At 61.8% G+C, this 17,512-nt stretch overlaps 2 protein-coding genes across 8 annotated transcripts in view; one reads left to right on the forward strand and one right to left on the reverse strand.

Moving 5' to 3' along the window:
• FARP2 (FERM, ARH/RhoGEF and pleckstrin domain protein 2) overlaps window positions 1-3,637 on the forward strand; it is an 80,026-nt gene extending 76,389 nt beyond the window's left edge. For 2 of the 3 annotated variants that reach the window (XM_072962034.1, XM_072962035.1), the window contains 6 exons: window positions 453-535; window positions 1,170-1,288; window positions 1,579-1,742; window positions 2,561-2,668; window positions 2,817-2,968; window positions 3,210-3,637. In XM_072962034.1, coding sequence (XP_072818135.1) covers window positions 453-535; window positions 1,170-1,288; window positions 1,579-1,742; window positions 2,561-2,668; window positions 2,817-2,968; window positions 3,210-3,279 — 696 coding nt within the window. In that variant the 3' untranslated portion in view covers window positions 3,280-3,637. Of the gene's footprint in view, window positions 1-225; window positions 247-452; window positions 536-1,169; window positions 1,289-1,578; window positions 1,743-2,560; window positions 2,669-2,816; window positions 2,969-3,209 lie in introns of all 3 variants that reach the window. The other variant, XM_072962033.1, reaches the window with a different exon arrangement.
• Window positions 3,638-3,734: 97 nt separating this feature from the next.
• Window positions 3,735-13,895, reverse strand: STK25 (serine/threonine kinase 25). Of its 5 annotated transcripts, none has more exons than XM_072962037.1 (13): window positions 13,750-13,895; window positions 13,105-13,226; window positions 8,702-8,932; window positions 8,104-8,160; window positions 7,494-7,602; window positions 7,298-7,372; window positions 6,749-6,906; window positions 6,477-6,662; window positions 6,018-6,163; window positions 5,710-5,824; window positions 5,531-5,602; window positions 4,413-4,549; window positions 3,735-4,226 (listed from the first exon to the last, which is right to left on the reverse strand). In XM_072962037.1, exons 2-13 carry the CDS (start codon window positions 13,132-13,134, stop codon window positions 4,187-4,189), a joined length of 1,356 nt encoding a protein of 451 aa, XP_072818138.1. In that variant the 5' UTR covers window positions 13,135-13,226; window positions 13,750-13,895; the 3' UTR covers window positions 3,735-4,186. The 5 variants fall into 5 exon arrangements, with proteins under 5 accessions (XP_072818138.1, XP_072818137.1, XP_072818139.1 ...); XM_072962036.1 differs by having other exon boundaries at window positions 13,688-13,868; XM_072962038.1 differs by having other exon boundaries at window positions 13,767-13,862.
• Window positions 13,896-17,512: the final 3,617 nt, after the last annotated feature.

The raw sequence follows: 17,512 nt of genomic DNA on the forward strand, positions 1-17,512 counted from the left end.
CCTTACTTGGTCACAGGACAGTTTCTTGTCTGTGCTTTTAGATCTGATCAGGTTATGTCTGCTTTGCAGTTACTTCATTTAATCACTTATCATTGAGATTAGTCTGTAGGGGTGTTTCTTTGAATCTGACTTTGTTAGGTTTGGTACCAGGTTTATAAAATGAATTGTCCACTCCCTCGTCAACAACGAAAATGCTCAATATTTTTTCCTGTGCTTGATTTTCAGCTAATAGTGCTGGACCCACCGGTGAGTAGTTGGGTGCCCTGTGGCCCACAGCTCAGCCACCTGGGCAGCAGGCGCCATGGCGTGGGGATCCCTCGTGCCTCCCGCAGCCCCTGGTAGAGTCAGCATGGGCTTGGGCAGCACAGAGCTCCCACACCACCTGCGTCATGCTGCGAGCTCGGGTCCACCAGCCTGGCTCCCGGTCCTGACCTTCCTCCCCCCCACCACAGGTGGAAGAGCGCCAGAACGAGTGGCCTGCCCCGCACTGCTTCACCATCTACGCAGCTCAGAAAACAGTCGTGGTGGCAGCCAGGTAGGGGCCCTGGGGACACAGGCCCCATGAGCACTGCTTCAGAGTGCAACCCCAAGAGCAGCTCTGCCCCAGCTGGGAGCCGATGTCCACAAGACTATCAGTCACGGAGAGTGGCCATGTGTCGCCGGGGCCCCACTGAATGGAACGGGTCCAGGGGTGTGGGTGCTCTGGCCCTGCACGTGAGGGGAGCGCAGGTGGGCTGGTGCAAGGAGCCCTGTGGCCATCAGCACCGCGCTGGGCTCGGTCCCTCCCCTATGGGAGCTGAGTTTCCCCAGTACCTTCCAAAGGGTGGCATCTGGCTCTCAGCTCCCAGCCTGAGGGGTCCTGGCTGATGTCAGCACACAGGCTCTCGACTCCCACCAGGAAATCATGTCAGCTTAATTATGACCCAGGACCCAACCTTGTATTTCAGACCAGAGACTTAAGAACCTTGTTTCAGGAACAAATTACCTGCGAGAGCCCCCAGTCCAGGGTCCAGCGAGGGGCTGCCCCTCCTTCCTCTCCCAGCCCCGCAGCTCCAGCAGTGGGGGAAATGGGCACCCTGCCCTTCTGCCCTCCACCCCAAGGGGGCCACAGCAAGGAGCCCCTGGCTGCGGGGTCCTGCCCAGCAGCTGAGCCCCGGCCCTGCCCACAGCACCCAGCTGGAGAAGGAGAAGTGGATGCAGGACCTGAAGGCCGCCATCGACGCAGCCAAGCGCAGCAGTGGCACACCCCTGGGGCTGCCGGGCAGCATGGTGTGCGCTCTTTCCCGCAGTGAGTCCTGGCCGAGCCCTGCAGAGGGCCCACCGCCCCCAAGGAAGCTTTCCTGTGGGGTGGCCACCCTAGGCAGCCCGCCCACTGAGCCCACCACGCAGTCCTTTCAGGAGGGACGGTCGAGGCGGTGGCAGGAGGGGCCGGGAGCTCTCCTGGCAGGAGCAGCACATGGTTTTGCTCCCTGCCTGCTGCTGACCTGGGCAGGAAGGGTGCCTGTCCGCAGGGCCCAGCCCAGCTCACTAGCCCCGCAGGTCCCATCTCCTCTGAGCAAAGGCTGTCTTCTCCCCGAGGGTCCCCCGACGAGGCCTCTTTGGAGCAGGAGTCAGAAGAAGATGCTCGTGGTGCTGGGGGCCCCTTGGAGGGGCAGGGCCGGCACCGGGCCAACACCACGGTGCACGTGTGCTGGCACCGCAGCACCAGCGTCTCCAGGGCCGACCGCAGTGCGGCCGTTGAGGTGTGGCCGCCGCGAGTGCCCTGTCGGGGGGCTGCTGGGCAGGGGGCCGGGACCTGCAGGGCGTACACGGGGCCCAAGGAAACCAAGGCACGGGCCGGGAGGGCCGTCACCCTGGGCTGGCCGTTCCACCCACCTCCGTGACCAGAAGGGCCATATGCATGAGCCCGTCAGTCCTCGGGCCGCCTCCCGCTTGGTGTGGCTTAAGCTTCTGTGCAGGGACCCACGAAGCAGGCGAGGAGGTGGGTGGGGCACAGGAGAGCGTGGCCGGCACACGGGGACCTGCAGGATGGGGAGAGTGTTCCTGAACACCCTTTGCGCCGTCCCTGCGTCTGTTAGCGGGTGCATGGCCGTTGCGGAGGCCCTGCATGCCTCGCCCGAGTGAGGGGTGGGAACAGGAGTGGTGGCACCAGCCAGAGGGCAGCAGGGGTGCCAGGAGAGGGCCGCTGCAGAGCCAGGACTCGGTCGGCCCTCCTACCTGCCAGTGTCTATGCCACCCCACGCCCACCGCCGAATGCCTCCCTGACCTGGCTCAAGGTGATCCTCACAGGGGACTTATCACTCAGATGAACCTGGGGCCTCATTGTTCAGGGTTAACCCCGCCGGTTAGACTTAAATACAAATACCAGGAGGCAGGGCATCGGGGATGGAAACTGCTGCTCCTCCCAGTGCAAGCGGAGCCAAGACAGACCCTCAGGGTGACCTCATCCTTGGGGAGACCCCCGTTCCAGGCGGCCTGTGGGGGCGGAGCCAGGAGGGTGCATGCTCTAGCGACTGGGGCCCAGGACACCGACGCCCGTATGCTTTCCTTTTCCTTTCAGAACCAGCTTTCAGGATATCTGCTAAGAAAGTTCAAAAACAGTAGTGGCTGGCAAAAGCTCTGGGTGGTCCTCACCAACTTCTGCCTGTTCTTCTACAAGACACATCAGGTGAGGCGCCCAACTGGAGCCCGTGGCCCGGCTCCCTGTGCCCTCCCCGAACCCGCTGCTTCACCAGCGCCCAGAGCCCACTGACACGGAGCGGGGAGAGGGCGGGGTGGGGGGCGCCTGCAGAGCCGCATGCCCTCCTGCCTTCCAGGACGACTACCCCCTGGCCAGCCTGCCGCTGCTGGGCTACCAGGTGAGCACCCCCGGGGAGGCTGACGGCATCCACAAGGAGCATGTCTTCAAGCTCCAGTTCAAGTCCCACATCTACTTCTTCCGGGCGGAGAGCAAATACATGTTCAGGAGGTAATTCTGCTACAGGTAGCCTGGGTCTGCAGGTGCCCCTAAGGGCACCAGAGGCGAGTCTTCTGGGTCCTGGAGAGAAGGGCTGAGTTCTGCTTCCAGGGTTCTAAGTGGCCTTTGTTTTGTCCCGTTCACTCCACATTTGGGTCATTCTTGGGGAAATATTTGAGCACAAGCCCAGTGGTCCACACCTGGCTTCCCCAGGCGAGCATCTCGGGGGTCTGATAGTCCACCCTCTTCACAGGTGGATGGAGGTTATCGAGAAGGCCAGCAGCTGCCCTGGGAGGGCCGGGCCCCCCGAGGAGGAGGCGTGAGGCCCACCCGGCCTGGACAAGGACAGCGCCGAGGAAGCAGAGCGGGCCCAGTGGTGGGCGGGGCTGCAGGGCACCCAGAGGAACGTGTGTGCTGGAGGAGACGCGGCCCAGCCCAGGCACTGATGGGGCCAGAGCTCGCCTGCCCGCTCTAGGCCTGGAATGGGAACCTCCAGCTGGAGCTGTGCCGTGCCCGGTGCCTTCAGGTGGGGCGAACTGGGGGGTGCAGGGCCCCTGCTCTGGCACCCACCCCACATACCTCTGCAAAGTGGAAAGCAGAGTCCCTGTAACTGTCAGTCTTGAGCTGTGCTGTGCTGACCACGTGTGAATAAAAAGGGCACCTCCCTTGTGCTGCTCCCTACTCCAGTGGGCCAGGTGTGAGCACTGTGATGAGGATGCAGATGCCTAGAACAGGCCTCTGGGGGCCAGACTGGGAGGGCCACCCAGCACCACACGTCTCCAATTCAGGTCTTTATTGAAAGTGGCAAGAGCCTCTCAACGTTCTATGAAAACACCTCAACCTCAACGTTTAGGGAAGCAAAGTTCGGTTTTCTTAAAAAACAAAAGCTTCTGGCTGACACGAGTACTTATGCGAAGACATGGTACCTGACCCCACACAACAAGGCAAATCTATGTCCTCCAGGGGCCACTGCAGCCCCGGGCGGGACGAGGTGGACCCACCCCCCTCAGTCTCCGCTCCCCAGTCCAGGCGGCCGGGTGCCCTGAGAGCCTGCAGAGGGGACACCTGGCCACACGGGCTTGAGAAGGCTGAGCCAGCCAGGGAGGGGACGTGGAAGCTGGACAGCCTTCTGCTCAGGGTGGGGGCGTGACCCTGCAGGGAAAGGCTCCAAGTCAGTGCAGTCCTCCCAGAGCTCAGGACAGGACCCTCCCCACTGCACAGATAGCAGCTTCAGCGGGTCGACGTCAGGTGGTTTCTGCTGTGTGAAAACCTGTGGATGAGGGTCCCTGTCACTGCCTCAGCCCCACAATGCAGGCCGAGGTGGGGGCTCTGAGAGCCCAAGTGAAGCCAGGACAGCCCCGTGACCCCCCACCCCCGGGTGGGGACTGCAAAGCAAGGGCTGGACTCAGCTACCCACAAGCATGTCCTGGGCCTCACCCCCCAGCCCACTGCTCACCTCTGCACCCGCTCCACCAAGTGGGCCATCAGCTTGTCCGAGATGCCAGGGCAGGACTCCTCGGCCAGGCTGAAGGCGTTCTCCAGCTCCTCCAGCGCTCCCACGCCCCCGCCGCTCTGCCTGTGCTTCTCCTTGAGCTGTGGAGACCCCAGTGCACCTGGCTGCGGGCCCTCACCCTCCCACTTGTGAGCAGTCAGGGGCTCAGGTGGGGCTTCCAGCCCCTTGCCTGTGACTTGCATGTAGGGCCCTGGGCAGTGAGCCTCACATCCCCCTAGAGCTGCTGGTGCAGCCCCCTCCCCAGGCCCTGCCCCTTGTGGGGCCTTGCCCAGGTCTTGCTGCCCAGCGTGGCGAGAGGCCTCTGATCCAGCTATCCAGGCTGAGCCCCACAAGCGCCCGCTACGTGACCCTAGGTGCCCGCACAGCCACTGTTATCGTCCCAGCTCCTCCCCAACACCCTTTCCCCAACCGCAGGCACTCCTGCACCTGGGGGTGGGAGCAGGCCTGCCTGTGCCCAACACCCTGCCCGGGGATGCCCGCACCCCACCATCCCTGGAAAGGCTCTGCTGCCTGGGGACTCACGACATCTCCTCCCCTCCCTGCACTCCAGGGGCAGCTGTCACCCTGGGTGGGTGTGAATCAGGCCCACGACCCGCCTTCGGCTGACTCACTTGCCTGGGGATGCTACCCACCACCCAGCAGCCGGTGACAGTTACAGGGTCGTGAGACCCCGGGGGACTGCCCATGAGGGCTCCCTGCCTGGGCCTAAAGTCCAACAGCAAGGTCTAAATCTCCCAGCTCCCTCTAGACCGGGTCATCCCGTGTCTCTGCAGCTCAAGATATAAGATCACAGGACAGTAGTTCTTGATCAGAGCCACCCTGGGACCCCAGAGGACCCCAGCAGGCTTGGGAACCTGAGAGGGTCACCTTGGCCCAGTCTGTTCCAGCCGTTTCTGGTCTGTCCGCTCAGAAAGCCGGGTCCACATGTCCAACCACGTGGGCTCCAAGGGACCAGAAGTCCCACACACGGGCGGCCTGGCCAGCAAGCCTCACTGTGGGGAAGTGTCTCCGCAGAACAGCAACACCGCCCCCACCCCACGGGCCCCTTGCCTGGCCCTCACCTCTCCGAAGACTGGCCGCACCAGCGTAGACAGGCACTGGGACCTCGGCTGCCTCTTGACAGGCTCCGCTGACTACAAGACAAAGTCACCGGGGTGAGAAGGGCAGAGAGTGGGTGCCTGGCAGAGGCCCTCCCTCCCGGCCACTCTCCTGGCACGGGCACAGGGCCTGGGTGGCTGACCTTCTGGGGGCCATGCAGGGCCGTCGCCTTGTGCAGCTTGCTGTGCGGGCTAGGCCGGATGGTCGGGGGGAAGGTCCAGATGGGGCCCTGCTCTCCGTCCTCAGCGTCCCCGTCACTGAAGAGGAAGGTGGGGAGTCATGGGACCCCGAGGCACCCTGGGCCTCAAACACGGGGCCCAGTGATAACACGGGTGCCCAGCACAAGCACCCAAACTCCTGCCCCTGCCTGGGGACCCCACCCGCATCATGGTGCCCAGGGCCGCAGGGGTGTGCCTGCCGGGAGCCCCCGGGGGCCAGGGAGGGCCCTACATGTCGGAGTCCTCGGAGCTGGACTCCTCTCCGTGCCCCTCCGACCTCCAGCGCTTATAGCGGTCGATAAGCTCGGTGAGGAAGGATGTCTTCTTGGTGTAGCGCGTGATGAACTTGTGCTTCAGGAGCTCCTTGGCGGTGGGCCGCTGCCGGGGACGGACACGGGTCACTGGGCGCCGGACAGCCAAGATGAGCCCCCGAACTCCCAGGCTCAGACACAGGGCAGCCCGGGCCAGGTGGAAGCCTCACCACTGCTGCTCCCTGGGTGGGCCAGGGAGGGGCCACACCATCCACCCCAAATGGGAGCTCTCTGTGAGCTCCCGTCAACCGCAGCCTGGGGCAGAACCCTCCCTGCACCACTTCCAGAACAGCTCGAACCCTGTTCAGCCTCTCAGGCCTCCTCCCAGGCTGCTTCAAGGAGGCGGGGGCCCAGAGGCTGCTGAGGGGCTGGGGGCTTACAAATCGTGGGTCCTTGTTGAGGCAGGCCTCCACAAACTCCTTGAAGGGCTTGCTGTGGTGACCCTCCAGCGTGGGCGGGCTGTTCTTGGGGATCAGGAACAGGACACGCATGGGGTGAAGGTCAGAGTTGGGCGGCTCACCCTTGGCTAGCTCGATGGCCGTGATCCCCAAAGACCAGATGTCAGCCTGGATAGAGAGCCAGAGGGAGCCGTTGCTGCTGGGGCACCGCGAGCCCCACACCCCTACCCACGTCCCAACCCCGCTTCGCCCACCTTGAAGTCGTAGGCAGACTGTTTGATGACCTCAGGTGCCATCCAGAAGGGGGTGCCCACGAACGTGTTCCTCTTGATCTGTGTGTCCGTGAGCTGGCCCGCCACCCCGAAGTCGGCCAGCTTCACATCGCCCTGCTCCGAGAGCAGCACGTTGGCAGCTGCTCGACACAGGACAGCACAGCGTCACCCCCGGGGCCCCACCCCGAGGGCAGCCGCCTGAAGAAGCTCCTCCTGCCCAAGCCCGCCGCCCTCGGACCCAGGGCACCCCCGCTGGGCTCCACAGCGCAAGGGGCCTCCTGGAGTTTGTCTCTTACGGAAGATCCCACAAACAGAGCAACTGCCCTTGCCTCCCCCATCACTCAACAGACACAGGTGACCCTGACCCATCCCCTCACCCTGCAGTCACCTCCATCAGCCCCTCAGGCACGCCCTCCCAGGGGCCTGGCCTCACGTGGACACCAGCCTGATGCTCCAACCCACACCTCACACTCAGATCTGAGACCATGAGCAAAAATTCTCATTTTTGGCTGAAGGAGGGCCCCTCCTCACACCAGGCGCACAGCCGGTTTCCCAACGTGCAGGGACATGGAACCAAGAAAGTTCCATCCGTGACTCGCACGTCTTCTGGAAACAGAGCAAGAGGGAGCTGCTCAGTTTCTGGGCCACGGGGAGCACAGGCTGGGAGCGCGGGGCACCCCCAGCCACCAGCCCCACACAGCGACAGCCGCCTCGCGCCCCAGGGGACCTTTGATGTCCCGGTGGATCTTGCGTTCCGAGTGCAGGTAGTCCAGGCCCTTCAGGATCTCCCGCAGGATTGTGGCAATGTAGGTCTCCTCCAGGGGGCCCGGCTTAAGCTGCAGACACAGACAAAACAGCAGGGCCTCAGCTTCCCCACCAGCACCACCCCAGACCCACTGCTGAGGCCTGCGCTCGACCACCTCTCCACAGGGAGGGGCAACCTCACTGGTGGGGGGGGGGCTGCCTGCTTATCTACTTTTGAAATACAAGTTCCGGGCGTCAGGTCAGATGGGTGCCGGGGAGATTCCTTGAGAACACGTGGTACCTTCACCTTTGCTATAAAGGTAACAGCTGAGAATAGCGTCCCAGCCACACTCCTGGGCCTGTCTTCCTGGGGGAACTAACCCCACCTGCCCCCCAGCCCAGCCCAGGCCCAGGCCCCACCACACCAGCCAGGGGAGATGGACTTCCAGCACTGGTGCTCTTGGCTTCCCCGGGTCCTGATTAGCATCTAAAGCACCAAGGCTAAGGCCGTGGGAACCCGAGGGGCCAAGGACAACCCAGACAGCTCCCCCTGTCTGGTCCCGCCCCGCAGGCTGCTCTGCTATAGGCCTTACCAGGTCCAAGGCAGAGCCGCCGCCCAGGTATTCCATGATAATCCATAGCTTCGTGCTCTGGGACCAGAGAAACGCATGTCAGGAAGCACGAGCGCCCACCCACAAGCAGAGCCCTACGACACACCCCCGGCAGAGGGGACTCGGCCAGCACTCCGGCCCCACAGAGGCCCACCAGGAACGGGCTCCCCTCAAACTCCTGAAGCAGGGAGACCCACTCCGTCAACATCATCAAAACCAGGCTACGAAACGGCCTGAACAGCTGGCACACAGTCTCCACACACCTGCACACCAAGCACCCTGGGAAAGCCCTGGCAGGATGCCATCCTTGCCCCGGAAGGGGCACGGCCAAGCAGGTGGGTCGCTACGGCCCCACAGACCCTGCCCCCACATGTCATCCCTGGGGCTCCCCACACACCTGGCCCCCGGGGGGCTGCTGTGTCTCGGGGGCCCACTCCACTGTGAGGCTGGGTTCACCTGTCGGGGCCCCTCGCCCTTCAGACCAGGCGTCTCCTCCCCACCAAGGCCCTGTGAGGCGCAGGGAGCCCTGGGTGTCTGTGCCTGGAGGCGGCAGCAGTGGCAGGCCCCAGCCCACAGGCACCTTCAGGTAAGAGCCGAAGTAGCGAGTGATGTAGGGGCTGTCGCACTGGCTGAGCACGGTGATCTCCTGCTGAATGTCCTCGATCTCGTCCTCTGCCTCCTCCAGGTCAATGATCTTAATGGCCACCACCTCCTTGGTGCGGTTGTCGATGCCCTTGTACACCTCCCCGAACGAGCCCTTGCCGATGCGGTCCAGCTTGGTGAAGAGCTCCTCGGGGTCCACGCGAGAGTGCTGGGGATGGGGCAGCCCAGTCAGGGGGGTGGCCAGGGACCCCGAGAGCCGGGAGGAGCCAGGACGCTCACCCAGATTCTTTCCTCGTTTCTTTTATCCTTTCACTCAGAAAACTTAAACTTACCATCCACACAAGGGGAAACATCCCCAGAGAGCTCGGAGAGGCCTGGGCTCTTGCCAAGGAACCAGGGCCGTGGCGGGGGCAGAGGGGCCACACAGGTCACGTGCGACCTGCTCCCACCCGTGGGGAGGACCCCGCAAGGCATGGGTTAAGAGAGACGAGTTGGCTGGGTATGGGTATCTCGGCGTGGAGACCATCCTGAAGAGGCTGTGACCACAGCACGAGCAAGCCTCATGCTTGCCGGGGCTTCCTGACTAACAGCGTGTCCGTGCTGCGTGCTCGACTGTAACAAGCTCCCACGGAGGGACGATGGGCACACGAAACTCTCTCCCTTGTAAAGCAAAGTAAAGCCTATCGATTAAAAAAAGCCGAACCTACAGGTATTGACTGAGTTCTTCCTGAGCACCTGGAAGCCGCGCCCCTTAAAAACAGACTCCCTTTCAAGCCCCCAAATGAGTTCTCAGAGCAGCCATACCCGCACACCAGCACTGAGTTAAAAACCACGGCTCTCCTGGACAATTAAATGCAAGGAACTGCCCCACCCAGTCCTCAGACGAAAGCAGACCAGGCTGAGAGGCGCTGAGCCACAGGGGCAGGCGGTCCCTGGCAGTCAGGGTGCAGCTGGCTGAGGGGCATCTGCAGACGAGTGTCTGGCTTTTGACCTTGACCCCTGGTGCGTCAGGAGCTGAGTCGACTTGACGTGGGGGCTGCGTGGGGAAGGACCACGCCACCCCTGGCATCCCCCAGCTCCTGCTGTCGCGGCTTCCTGGGCTCCTGGGAACACCTCACTCCCTCCACCAAGCCACCAGGAGCTTTCCCCGGGCCCTGTCGCCCCGGGACCCACAGGCAGGGCCTGTGTGAGCCTGGCATCTAGTCCAGACAGAGGCAGAAATGGTTTTCCAAGCCCTGCCAGGCCTCAAATCCACCAGGACACACCTCCTTCCAAAGGGGCTGCCCCCACGCCCCCAAGCACCATCGACCTGAGAGTGTCCTGGAGCCCGTCTGAAGCGGCCAGGAATAAAAAGGCGACATCACAACTCGCTGGGCTGCACGAGCACTGGCCGCTCTGGTGCCAAGGAGGACCCATCACAGGGCAGCTGTGCTCGCCACGGCCCTGGGGAGAGTCCTTGAGAGCGGGCTCTGAGCACCGGCACAGAACCACCTCCACCCTCGGGCTCTCCCCCAGGCTCCATCTGGCTCCAGACTGAAACTGCACGTCAACATGAAATTGCCCATCAGCTGCCTTCCCAGGGTCTGTAACCAGGAGGGGAGAAAGGCACGGCACAGAGGCCCATACCTACAAACACACGTGATCACAACTGAGCGCCAGCAGGCCCGAAGTGAGGGCTGCGTCTAAGAATCCTCTCAAACCAGGCCAGTGGGCAAGGGTGGGCATGTGTGGGCTGGCCTCCAGGCAGTGGCCAGAGGCAGGGGCCCCAAGAAGGCCGGAGAGGTGTCCACCTGCACCCCAACTCGGCCAGTTAAAGCCTGCAGCCCTTCCCCCTCCCTCTCAGCCTGGAAGCCACAGCCAGAGGCAAATCCAGTGCCCATGAAGGAAGAGACGGCAGCCTCATGTGCAGCTCACCTGCCGCCAGCAAGTCCCCAAAGCCCAGGTCGAGAGCTTGGGCAGGACAGGGATAGCTGAGCGCCACCTGGCCCGTCCGGCCATGCTGGGAGGGGCCTCCCTCCTAAAGAAGCCCAAGTCCGGAATTCCAGAGTGGGGCTGCGAGCACAGCTGCTCCACTGTCCTCAGGATTAGGGGGGTGGGGGACGGGGACCTTGAGATTGGAACCAACCCCACCTGAGGCCGCCTCGCAAGGCCCTGCGAGCCCCTCACCGCCCGGCCCACGCGACTGACTAGTTCCTGCAGCGAGAAAGCCTTCTCTGCTCCTGTGGGGACCAGGTCTGGGGAACAGCCCCCCTCCTGCCTGCACTTCCCCCACTGGGCCTAAACGCCGCCTTCCCAGGTGCCCTATGGTTCACCCAGCCCATCAGCACCTCTTGGTGCCCCCAGATGATGATCCAGCAAACCTCCAGCCCGCAAACCCGCCTTGCAGCCCCAGCCCCGGTGGTGCAGCCAGGAGATATGTCCAGTCCAGCCACGGCTCCAAGGACACAGCTCCTCTCCTTGTGAGATGGCCTCGGAGAAGCCCCAGAGCAAGTGGGGCCAGCGCCTGGCAACACTAATTGGCATCACTGTCCCTCTGGCTCTGGGGGTCCCCATCCCACCTGCAAGCTGAGGCCAGTGACGCACCCTCCCCTCTTCTCCCCTCAGCTCCAGCCTGCTAGAGCCCAGCGCAGCAGCCTAATGAGAATCCTCCTGGGGCTGCCAGGTCAGGGGCTACCACCAAGCAGTCTGCCTGCCACGAGGGTCACCCCACAAAATGCGGAATGCCAAACAACCCCCAACCACCACGCGACAGGTGGGAGCCAAGTGCACATATGGTCCCTGCGGGCATCCAGACCCTAGTGGTGGGAACAGACATCTAGGGAAGGAGGCGTCCAGGGCTTCCCCATAAGCTGTGCACCTCCCTGCCCCACGCAGGGACTGCCCTGCAGAACCCAGTGACAACCAATTCAAGAGAAAATGACGTCTGTGAGGCTTCCTGCCACTGACAAAAGCCAACTTTCTCACCCCCTGAAAGGACAAAAGGGGCTTCCTTCCCTTAGGGTCCCTTCCTCAGCTCCTATGGGCCCGCACCCCCTTCCCTGGGCATCTGACCTGGAGGCCCAGGCCAAGCTCCAAGCACTGTCAGCACACAGGTACAGGGGCGGCTCCCACCTCCAGCTTCTCATTCCAAGACCCATGGGAGCTACTCCTATAGCTCTTAAAAATAAGCTAGAACCAGGCATTTTTCCAAGTGTCTTAATCATGTAATTTATCAGATACAAGACGTCAAAGATGAGTGAAAAACCTGGCAGCTTACCTCAGCAACGTCGGCAAGCCCAGTCCCCATCTGGGGCCACGCGAGCTAGTCCAGGATGCCCAGCCCAACAGCCGCACGCCGCGCTCCGGGTTTCTCCCAGGAGCTGGCTGGGCCTGGGTGGACCCTGACCCCAGCTCCTCCTCCCCCCCACATGGACACACACTTCCTGTTGCTCCTGCGCACCCAGGCCTCACTGATGCAGCCCACGGGAGTGAATCTGAGGGTACACTCTTCTTATGAGAAGATCCTGACACCTGACAGCAGTCAGCCCGAGCTGCGCCTGAGCCGACACATCACGGAAGACAACACCCAACAGCTAGGATGCAGGAAAACCCGGCCCCGCAGCAGCTTCAGATCACACTTGCTTTTGAGACGCCGAAAACAGGGGGAAAGTACAGACCGAAAACCCTCACGCTGGCCGCCCCAACCCTCTGTTCTGGCGCCTGCCGCGGGTCCCCACACCAGGCAAACTCAGGGCACACAGCGGAGAGTGTAGCGACCAACTGCAGACCGTGGGCGTCTCCGAGGCAAGCGCTTCTCCACCTGCCCTCACGAGAAACGCACACACGTGTCCTCTGGTTTCCAGAAACACTGAGCGACTCTCCCACCACTGCTGCTTGACTGCATCCCAGCCCCTCTTGACTACAACCTCGCCCCCACAGCCCCTGCCCGGCCCAGCATGGTCAGAACGTCCCCGCCCAGGCCGAGGCTCCAGTGTGGACCCTGACCTTCCCCGCCCCTCCAGACGCGCAGACCCAGGTTCTCGCAGGACTCCCACCCAAGCCAAGACAGGCCTCTGCACACCCTCTGCTCTGTGGCTCTATTCTGAGAGGCCTGCGGGCTTCTGCCCCACAAAACAATGCCAACCAGCCAACCTGAGTCAGCCCGCACCCACTAGCCTGGGCACTTCAGGGCTGCTCCCCACTCTGCCGACGGATGTGCACCACAGGGGCCCCCCTCAAGCACTCCTCCCTTCACCCCCGACACCCCTGAGGTGGGGCTGCTCTTCTGAAACCCCAGTGTGATTTTCAAATGAGACATTCTGAGGTGAAGTGCCCTTTCTTGGACTCTGCAGTCAATGCTCGTGTCAAGCACACACACACAATCCAGACACCAACCCTTACCTGGTTGGCGAATCCCCGAAGGTGAGCCATGTCTACGCTGCCCTCGGACCATCCGTTGAACCCCAGGAGGCTCCTAGATTCCGCCCTGAGGCTCTGGAACGCGGCTCACTGGCTTCAGCCAACTGGAGAGAGAGCAGGTCTGCTCGGTGCCCTGTTCGGGGTACATGGGGCTCCCTGTTCCCCTGGGGCCGGGCGGCCGCCCCCCCCCCAACCATGTAGGAACTAGCTGGGGGGTGGGAGCAGGCTGGAGTCAGAAGGGTTCCCCCCAGCCCCGCGAAGGACCCTCCACTGCCGCCCTGCCTTCCTCGCCCCCACCCAGCCCAACTTCTCCCCTGAGGAGCTCCCCATCAAGGGGCACCCCTCGAAGCCCCTCAGGCCTCCGCCCTTCCTTCAGGCCCCTTAACCCTGCCAGGACCTTCGCCCCCAACCCCGCCCCGAGTGCCCTCTCCCCGCCCCACCCACCGCCGAGCCCCGCCCCCAATGCCCTCCCCGAGCCCCACTCCCCGCACCGTCCGGCCCCCACCAACTGCCCGGCCCCCTACCCAACCGCCCCAGGCGCGGGCCCGGCTGGCAGCGCGCCCACCTCCGGGGGTCTCCATCCCGGCCTCCCCCGGCCCGCTCCGCGGTGCCCGCGAAGGCTCCCACCCGCAGCCTCCTCTCGCCTGGGGGCGATCGGGCCCTCCAGCCCGCGAAGCAGCGGCAGTGGCGGCGGTGGCCGGAGAAAGCCCGGCGGCGGCGGCGGCGGCGGCGGCGGCGGAGGCGGCGGCGGCGGCGGCGGCGGCAGCGCGCAGCGTCGTGGACCAGCGCGGGGCTCTCTGGGACACCGAGTCCCTCGCTCGCTGTGCGCTGGGAAGCCCGCAGGCACTGGACTACAAGTCCCGGCAGGCCGCGGGGCGGAGCGGTGTCGCACCCACAGGCGCGCCGCGGGGCTCTCTGGGACTCCGAGTCCGGCTGTCTGAAGGGCTCGGCCTACGTCTCCCGGCAGGCCGCGGGGCGGGGCGGGGGCAGGTGGGCGGGGCCTAATGGGGCCAGGCCTAATGGGGCGGGGCCAGGTGGGGCCGCCCCGCCCCCGACCTGCGCTGTCCATCCTCCCCTCCCCGTCCTCCTCCCTCCACTGTCCGGGCTTCCTGCCCTAGCCCGTGGGTCCTGCCCCATGCCACAACCTCAGCGTCCGGGGAGAGATGAACAGGTCAAGGAGATGTGGTCTGTGTACGATAGAATATTATTCACCCTGAAAAAGGAAGGCGATTCTGCCACCTGTCGTGACTGATGAGCCTTGAAGACCAACTGAGTCACGGAAGGATAAATACTGTTGGATCTCACTTACACGCCGCTTACATGCAGTCCCTAGAGTGGCCAAAAGCATAGACAGAAAGTTGAAGGCTAAGTGCCAGGCTGGGGGAGGGGGTGGGAAATGAGTGTCAGTTTTGCAAGATGAAAAGAGTTCTGGACATTGGTTGCACAGGGTGAATTATTTACCACTACTGAACTGTGCACTGCTGAGATGGAAAATTTATAGTATGGGTATTTTACCACAATTAAAAGTAAATGAAATAAAAGGGAATTAAGTTCTGACGTAGGCTACAACATGGTTGAAACTTGAAAACATTCTGCTGAGGGAAATAAGCCAGTCACAAAGAGACAAATTCTGTATGATTCCATTATATCCAGAATAGGCCAATTCAAGAGACAGAAAGCAGAATAGAGATTTCCAGGGGCTTGGGGGGGGGAATGGGGAGATAGTACTTAATGGTCAGAGTTTCTTTTTGGGGTGATGACCAAGTCCTTGAAATAGATAGTGGTGATGGTCACACAACAATGTGAATTTCATTAATGTCACTGAATTGTACACTTAAAAATGATTAAACTGATACATTTTATGTTATGTATATTTTACCACAAAGAAAGAAAACCAATGATGAATTGGCTTTCATCAAAAATTTTAAGGTTTGCTTTCAGAAAGACACGATTAGAAGAATGAAAACACAAGCTATAGACTGGAAGAAAAAAATCGCAAATCACACACCCACCTGTATAAATTGAGAGTCTATAAAGAGCTCTCAAAGCCCAACCGCTACAAAACAACCCGATGAAAAAAACTGAGAGCAGCCTTGGACACACGCTTCACCAGAGAGGATATACAGACGATTAACAGCACACGGACAGATGCTCAACATCATTAGCTATCAGGGAAATGCAGACTAAAACCATGCTGAGATCTGACTACCCACATATTAGATTGGCTAAAAGCAAACAAACAAACAAGCAACACTGACAGTACTGGGTGCTGACGGAGACAGGGTGAGCGACCATCCAGGTCCCCGGGCGTTTCTGGGCTCTAGCACTGAAGGTCCCCTGTCCTAGGAAACCCCTAGGTCCTGGCAAAGCAGATGTGTCAGTCACCGAGGGTGAGGATGCAGACCCAGGACCCTTATACACTGTAAATGCTGTGAATGCAAAATGGTACAGCCACTCTGGGCAACAATTTGGCAGCTTCTTTAAAAGTCAACCGTACACCTTACATGTGAGCCAGCATTCCCCCTCCTTGGTCTTTATCCACGGGAAGTGAAAACTTACCTTCACACAAGTACCTGCACATCACTGTCTACAGCATGTCTATTCATAATCGCCTCAAACTGGAAGCACCCTGGATGTCCTTCATCGGGGTGAAAGCATAAACTGTGGTCCTTCCCACCTAGAAACAGCGCCGAGCAATACAAACACCACCCTGGACACCTTGCTGTCTTGTTGCCTGTCAGGGTCCCCTGCTCCGTGACATCAGCGTCCATGTTCACGGCAGGGCCTCCCTGAGTGTCTTCAGTACTCAGGGACCTGGTCCAGGATGGTGTGCCACCCCCACCCCTAGACTGAGTACTTCTGAACACCTTGGGAAAAGAGACCAGGAGAGAGGCAGAGAGACACACACAGACAGAGATGGAGTAGGAGACACGGCTGGACCTGAAGATAAAAGAGGACCTTCCGTGGTCCAGAAAGGGATCAGAATCCCCGAGCAGGGGCTGGGTGACAGTCTTGGGACGGCAGCGCCCGGCCTAGATCCCAGCCTGTGCAAGGTGGGGACAGGCTGGGGGACAGACAAGGCCGGAACCCCAGCCATACAGGTGTGAGCTGCTGGGGCTCCTTCTCCTGGGCTCTGCTCCCTGGGCAGGGCCAGGCACCCCAGTGGGCACTCCCTGCTGTGCTCTGCAGGGGAGCTGAGGGGCAGGGCCTAGGGAGAGGCAGTGGGAGCCAGGAGGTGGGGGGGTGCCCTGAGGGGCCCGGGTCAGTGTCAACCGGACAGGGGGCCCCCGGACCCGACCCGGGTGCCCCGGCAGGAGGTTGGGTGGCTGCTGCCCCAGCGCCCCCTCCAGGTACAGCTGGAACCTGAGGCACCATCTCCAGCCCCGCAGAGACTGGTCGCAAGTCTCCTCTGGCCCATCAGCCCCCGGGCCCAGCCACTCTGCACCGTGGAGGGCTGCCAGCCAGGGGCTTCACGCTGGGAAACTGGCTTGGAGAAGCTGGCCCAGGAACAGCCTGCAGAAGAGAGCCTGGAGCACCCTCCGGGACCCCCAGGAGCCCAGAAGAGCAGCCACGCTGGTTATCACCCACGAAGGCCGCTGGGGCACAACGCGGGCCAAGGCATCAGTGGAGATCCTGTGACTGTGGCTGGGACTCCGCCTTGGACACTGGGAGACACGGTGGCTGAGGGAGTCCTGGAAGGTGCTGGAAGCATTCCCAGGGTTAGGAGAGCTGAAGGCCGCTGGGGCACAACGCGGGCCAAGGCATCAGTGGAGATCCTGTGACTGTGGCTGGGACTCCGCCTTGGACACTGGGAGACACGGTGGCTGAGGGAGTCCTGGAAGGTGCTGGAAGCATTCCCAGGGTTAGGAGAGCTGAGGGTGAGGCTTAGGGAGCAGGAGGCTGCTGCCCTCTGCATCCCCAGGTCGGGGATTCTGCCTCTAAGGGAAATAGAAATCCTGCGGGGCTCCCAAGAGCCTGTCCTTAAATTTTCAGGGATTTTGTGAGCTGGGTGTTAAACACAGTCATTAAGAAAAACTTAATCCTAAATACTTAGAATAAGTTATATAAAGGACACGGGTAATGAATACTCAAAACGCATCCCTGCCTGGTTATTTTGCTACATTTTCCTCTTCTTCCCAGGCCCTCAAGTGTGTTGGCACAAGGAGCCCTGTGCGGTGCTATCCTCCCCACTGGGGGTGTCACACTGCCTGCCAGGGGATCTTACACCTCAGAAGTGGGCAAACCTGCAGGTCAGAGTCCTGGATGGCTGCTGACCCAACAGGCGAGCCCCTCCGGGGGGGCTGGGGGTTCAGCCGCCCAGCAGCGGGGGCCCCCCTCATGCCTGGGTGTGGGAGCTTCCAGCAGACACAGGGGCAGTGAGCTGCTTTGA

This window comes from Vicugna pacos, chromosome 5 (assembly GCF_048564905.1).
Source record: "Vicugna pacos chromosome 5, VicPac4, whole genome shotgun sequence".
Classification (NCBI taxonomy): Eukaryota; Metazoa; Chordata; class Mammalia; order Artiodactyla; family Camelidae; genus Vicugna; species Vicugna pacos.

Excerpts from the sequence above, each read along its gene's own strand:
- STK25 (XM_072962037.1), bottom strand. The coding sequence starts at position 13,134 with ATGGCTCACCTTCGGGGATTCGCCAACCAG. Across the intron at positions 6,663-6,748 it reads AGTCTGCCTACGACTTCAAG|GCTGACATCTGGTCTTTGGG; the intron begins GTGGGCGAAGCG and ends CTCTCTATCCAG. Across the intron at positions 5,603-5,709 it reads CCCTGCATGGCCCCCAGAAG|TCAGCGGAGCCTGTCAAGAG; the intron begins GTCAGCCACCCA and ends TTTGTCTTGTAG.